This window comes from Parasteatoda tepidariorum, unplaced genomic scaffold, assembly GCF_043381705.1.
Source record: "Parasteatoda tepidariorum isolate YZ-2023 unplaced genomic scaffold, CAS_Ptep_4.0 HiC_scaffold_11714, whole genome shotgun sequence".
In the NCBI taxonomy this organism is placed as follows: Eukaryota; Metazoa; Arthropoda; class Arachnida; order Araneae; family Theridiidae; genus Parasteatoda; species Parasteatoda tepidariorum.
This window is the reverse complement of record NW_027261345.1, coordinates 1-1,922: the sequence shown is the minus strand read 5'-3', so window position 1 is coordinate 1,922 and position 1,922 is coordinate 1. Positions and strand designations below refer to the sequence as shown.

Genomic DNA, 1,922 nt, shown 5'->3' with positions numbered 1-1,922 from the left:
CAATATTAAGTGATGAAAGTGTTTTTAATTTTAACCTTTATCTAATAAAATTTCTTAAACATTTTTTTTTTTTGTTGAAAAGTAATAGTGAAAAGCACACATATTTAGTTTATTTTTTTAGATAAATTTACTCAAAATGTACTGAAATAAAGAAATATTATAGTTTCCAAAAGTTCTCTTAGCAATGAGTATATTGCGTAAAAAATAGTAGAGTTTGTTTATTTTCTTCTATTGTTAAACTTGAAATAAAAAGTACTTATGTGTACAATATGTAATAAAGTGAAAAATTTTTTTATTAATTTCAGGCCAATTCATGTGGCAGTAGTTCAAGAAAATTTAAAGCTTGTGCAAAAGCTGTGCGCCATCATGCTGAAAGCCACAATATCCATTGATCTTACTAACTACTTACGCCAGGTATTTATGTTCTATTTACTCCCACTTTTTCATTTAAGAGTCTTATCTCCTAAGTTCAAATGTTAAAAGATAGCATCTCATAAAATGTTGAGAAAATCTTTTGTTTAATTTTTTAATAATTTAATGTCATCTGTTTTTATTCTAGACACCTCTTCATTTAGCCGTCATGTTAGGCAACATAGAAATGGTAAAATTATTGTTAAAATGTGGTTCATCCCTTACAATGAAGGATAGAAACGGAAATTCTGTTATCCACTTAGCAGTGAAAACGGAAGCAAAAAAAGACGTCCTGTGCCTAATTCTGTCTCATCCACAAGCAAACTCCATACTTAATTCTATGGACCATGAAGGTAAAATCTTTTTATTATCTATTTTAAGGAATTATTTATCTATTTCAAGGCTTTTCCACACAAATTATAAAACAATTAGTTACCTAAATATATTTAAAATTGAAAATAATTATAAAAACTACAAAATTTTATTTTAAATTGGTTGTTTAAAAAGATATTTTTTTATTAAATACTGCATATCAGTGCATTTTTTTTTTCATTTCAAATTATTTTGCTGTAATAATTATTTTTGTATTATAAAATGTAAACAATTTTAGTTAATGTTTTAAAATTGAATTCGTAATTTTAGTTTAAGATTCAAACTAGACTATAGTTAATTTTAGAATGTTTTTTAAGGATACTAATAAAAAATGAAAGCTTTTATAATTGAATTTTAGACATTGATTTTCTATCTACGCTTAAAATCGATTTAAATTTTATGACTATTATTTTTTAATTCTGATTTTTCAAAAATTTTCCAATTGAATAATAAAAAAAAAAAAATTGGAGCATTCTTTAGAAAATTCAAATAGAAAAAAAGTTTTAGAAAAAAAATTCCATTTTTTCTTTGAGTTCCTTTAAAACAATAATGGTTTATAATATTGTTCTAGGCTATACTCCTTTACATTATGCTGTTCTTAAAGGCAACAAGATAGCTATTTCCTGCCTATATCGCAGTGGGGCCGATATGAATATAACGGTATGTATTTCATTGTTAATCCTTTATTTTTAAACTGATTTTTAATTATGATTACTGATTCATTCTGATAGAATTAATTCTCATTGAATTGAATAAGTCTCACTTTTTTTATGCTCTCTTTGAATTCGATTGAAAAGACAGTAACTCTAGTTAGTTAGACAGTCTTAGCTTGTAATTTGCAGATATTGCTTGAAACCTATTAGGTCATTCAGCACAGAGCTCCAGTAGAAATTTAAGAGTTTTAACAGGTCGAAATTTCAATTGAAGATTGATTCAATTAATAAATAATGTGGCAACAAATTCGCCTGATAACTGTTATTATTTTTTTTTATTTATGATAATTTAAACAATATTTTTTAATTTACGATCAAATGCAACACTTTTTTTATTACAAACTATTTTTAACAAAATTTAAAAGTTGATTGTTTAAAATTTTTTTTCTAAGGAATGTGAATGTAAATGCTTAAACAGTTCTAATC

General features: G+C 24.6%; 1 protein-coding gene across 1 annotated transcript; it reads left to right on the top strand.

The window, feature by feature from the left end:
* Nucleotides 1-290: 290 nt before the first annotated feature.
* Nucleotides 291-1,704, top strand: LOC122273926 (B-cell lymphoma 3 protein homolog). Its single transcript, XM_043057896.2, has 3 exons — nt 291-414; nt 560-764; nt 1,355-1,704. Exons 1-3 carry the CDS (start codon nt 367-369, stop codon nt 1,474-1,476), a joined length of 375 nt encoding a protein of 124 aa, XP_042913830.1. The 5' UTR covers nt 291-366; the 3' UTR covers nt 1,477-1,704.
* The last annotated feature ends 218 nt before the right edge of the window (nt 1,705-1,922 follow it).

Coding starts and splice junctions, on each gene's coding strand:
- LOC122273926 (XM_043057896.2), top strand. CDS start 367: ATGCTGAAAGCCACAATATCCATTGATCTTACTAACTACTTACGCCAG. Junction 415..559: donor TTACTAACTACTTACGCCAG/GTATTTATGTTC, acceptor TTTTTATTCTAG/ACACCTCTTCATTTAGCCGT. Junction 765..1,354: donor TAATTCTATGGACCATGAAG/GTAAAATCTTTT, acceptor ATATTGTTCTAG/GCTATACTCCTTTACATTAT.